Source organism: Lutjanus erythropterus, chromosome 6 (assembly GCF_056507025.1).
Source record: "Lutjanus erythropterus isolate fLutEry1 chromosome 6, fLutEry1.hap2, whole genome shotgun sequence".
Lineage (NCBI taxonomy): Eukaryota > Metazoa > Chordata > Actinopteri > Lutjaniformes > Lutjanidae > Lutjanus > Lutjanus erythropterus.
In genome coordinates, this window is record NC_139322.1 from 523,550 (window position 1) to 526,049 (window position 2,500).

Consider the following 2,500-nt stretch of genomic DNA (forward strand, 5'->3'; position numbering starts at 1 on the left):
AGGGAAGAACAGAGTGAAGAACAGTGAAGAACAGAGTGAAGAACAGTGAAGAACAGAGGGAAGAACAGAGTGAAGAACAGTGAAGAACAGAGTGAAGAACAGTGAAGAACAGAGGTAAGAACAGTGAAGAACAGAGGTAAGAACAGAGTGAAGAACAGAGGGAAGAACAGAGGTAAGAACAGTGAAGAACAGAGGGAAGAACAGAGGGAAGAACAGTGAAGAACAGAGTGAAGAACAGTGAAGAACAGAGGGAAGAACAGAGGAAAGAACAGTGAAGAACAGAGAGAAGAACAGATTGAAGAACAGAGTGCAGAACAGTGAAGAACAGAGTGAAGAACAGAGTGAAGAACAGATTGAAGAACAGAGTGAAGAACAGTGAAGAACAGAGTGCAGAACAGTGAAGAACAGAGTGAAGAACAGAGTGAAGAACAGATTGAAGAACAGAGTGCAGAACACAGTGCAGAACACAGTGCAGAACAGTATATGTACCTTACAGGCCACCCTGTGAGGACAGAGTGAAGAACAGAGTGAAGAACAGATTGAAGAACAGTGAAGAACAGATTGAAGAACAGTGAAGGACAGAGTGAAGAACAGATTGAAGAACAGAGTGCAGAACAGTATATGTACCTTACAGGCCACCCTGTGAGGACAGAGTGAAGAACAGAGTGAAGAACAGATTGAAGAACAGTGAAGAACAGATTGAAGAACAGTGAAGGACAGAGTGAAGAACAGATTGAAGAACAGAGTGCAGAACAGAGTGCAGAACAGTGAAGAACAGAGGGAAGAACAGATTGAAGAACAGAGTGAAGAACAGATTGAAGAACAGAGTGCAGAGCAGTGAAGAACAGAGTGAAGAACAGATTGAAGAACAGATTGAAGAACAGATTGAAGAACAGAGTGCAGAACACAGTACAGAACAGTATATGTACCTTACAGGCCACCCTGTGAGGACAGAGTTTTCCAAATCCCAGCGGAGGCTGAATCCTCCTGAGCAGAGCGACGACGTCCAGGTGTTTGATGCGACCCCTGAGACACGAGAACAAATACTTCACTGAAGTAACAGCAACAATACTACACTGTAAAAATACTACATCATTACAAGTAAAAGCACTGGATTCATACTTTAACTTTAGTATAAAATTATTAGCAACAAAATGTAATTAAAGTATCAAAGTAAAAATACTCGTTATGCAAAATGCAAACGTGAGAAGTACTTATAATTCATTACTGTGTTAGTTAGAGTTTTCAGGTATCTGTACTTTACTTGAGTATTTATTTTTCTACATCTGAACTCAAATATCTGAACTTTCTCCTCCTCATGTTTTATAAAGAGACTCGTTACTTTAATTTGAATGACTCTGAGGTCAATTATTGATTATTGTTATTTTGCATCATCGTGCGTCGCCTTCAAACATCAAGATTGATTTCAACCAGAAAAGACGACTGTCTGTCACACAGGACAGACGGGACGAGACGGAGACAACGATGTAAAAAGGCAAAAAAGAGCGACGCGATGAATAATAAGACAAAAATGACTGAGGATGAAAATCACATTAAAGACACATCAAGACCAAAATGACATAAAAGATGCAAAAACCACGTAACACGAAAACAAAGTAAAAGTTGTCAGGATGTGAGACGGACAGAGACGGAGACAACGTGAGGTTCAGTCGTCTTTACACAGAAATGTCCTTCAGAGGACAACTTTTTACTTTTATACTTTGAGGACATTTCAGAGCCTGAACTTTTTAACTTTTACTGCAGTAAACAAGTTTTATCAGTACTTCTACGTTTACTCAAGTATCTGTACTTCTACTGCAGTAAAGACTGAGAGGACTTTTACCACATCTGGCAAATAGTGATATTATAATAGAATCTTATATTATCCTGTTTTTATCACAAACAAATACAAGTCAGAGTATTTTAATGTAGGAGTTTGTTAATGGGGACACAATTTGTACTGCATCATATAAGTATATCATGTTTTTTACATATATCATGCAGTAAAATGTACTGTACTTCTTAATGAAATTTAACTATGAAAATTTCACATCATTTCATATTATTTATTAATTTTATTAAAAATGTTTACAAAGTACTGATACACACTGAAATAGTTTCACCAACTTTTATTTTGAAAATTTCTCGATGTTTTTAAATGACATCATCGTGCATTACTTGAGTAAATGTACTTAGTTACTTTCCAGCACAGATCTCATGTTTCCTTCATGTGTTCGGTTCTGAATGTAGCAGTGCAGTCAGGTCAGACAGCAAAGACCAAAGAATCATTTCAATAAATAAAATAAATTTCAATAAATACAGGTGAAGAAAACTCTCCGTAAATGTTAATTTCATATATTAAACATACTTTATATAACCATGTGATTAAAGTCAGTCTATCTGTTAGTGTTGTGGCAGCAGGAAATAAACTGTCTCATATTTTCTTTGTATTATATTTTAATTTTAGATGTTCAAATGATCTGTAAGGTGTCCAACTTCC

General features: G+C 36.7%; 1 protein-coding gene across 1 annotated transcript in view; it reads right to left on the minus strand.

Annotated features, from left to right (window-relative positions):
• Positions 1-2,500, minus strand: part of LOC146324542 (voltage-dependent L-type calcium channel subunit alpha-1F-like) — a 29,701-nt gene that overhangs the window by 8,252 nt on the left and 18,949 nt on the right. Inside the window, exon 19 of the mRNA XM_084720124.1 lies at positions 930-1,026. Within this exon, the coding sequence (XP_084576250.1) occupies positions 930-1,026 (97 nt within the window). The remainder of the gene's footprint in view (positions 1-929; positions 1,027-2,500) is intronic.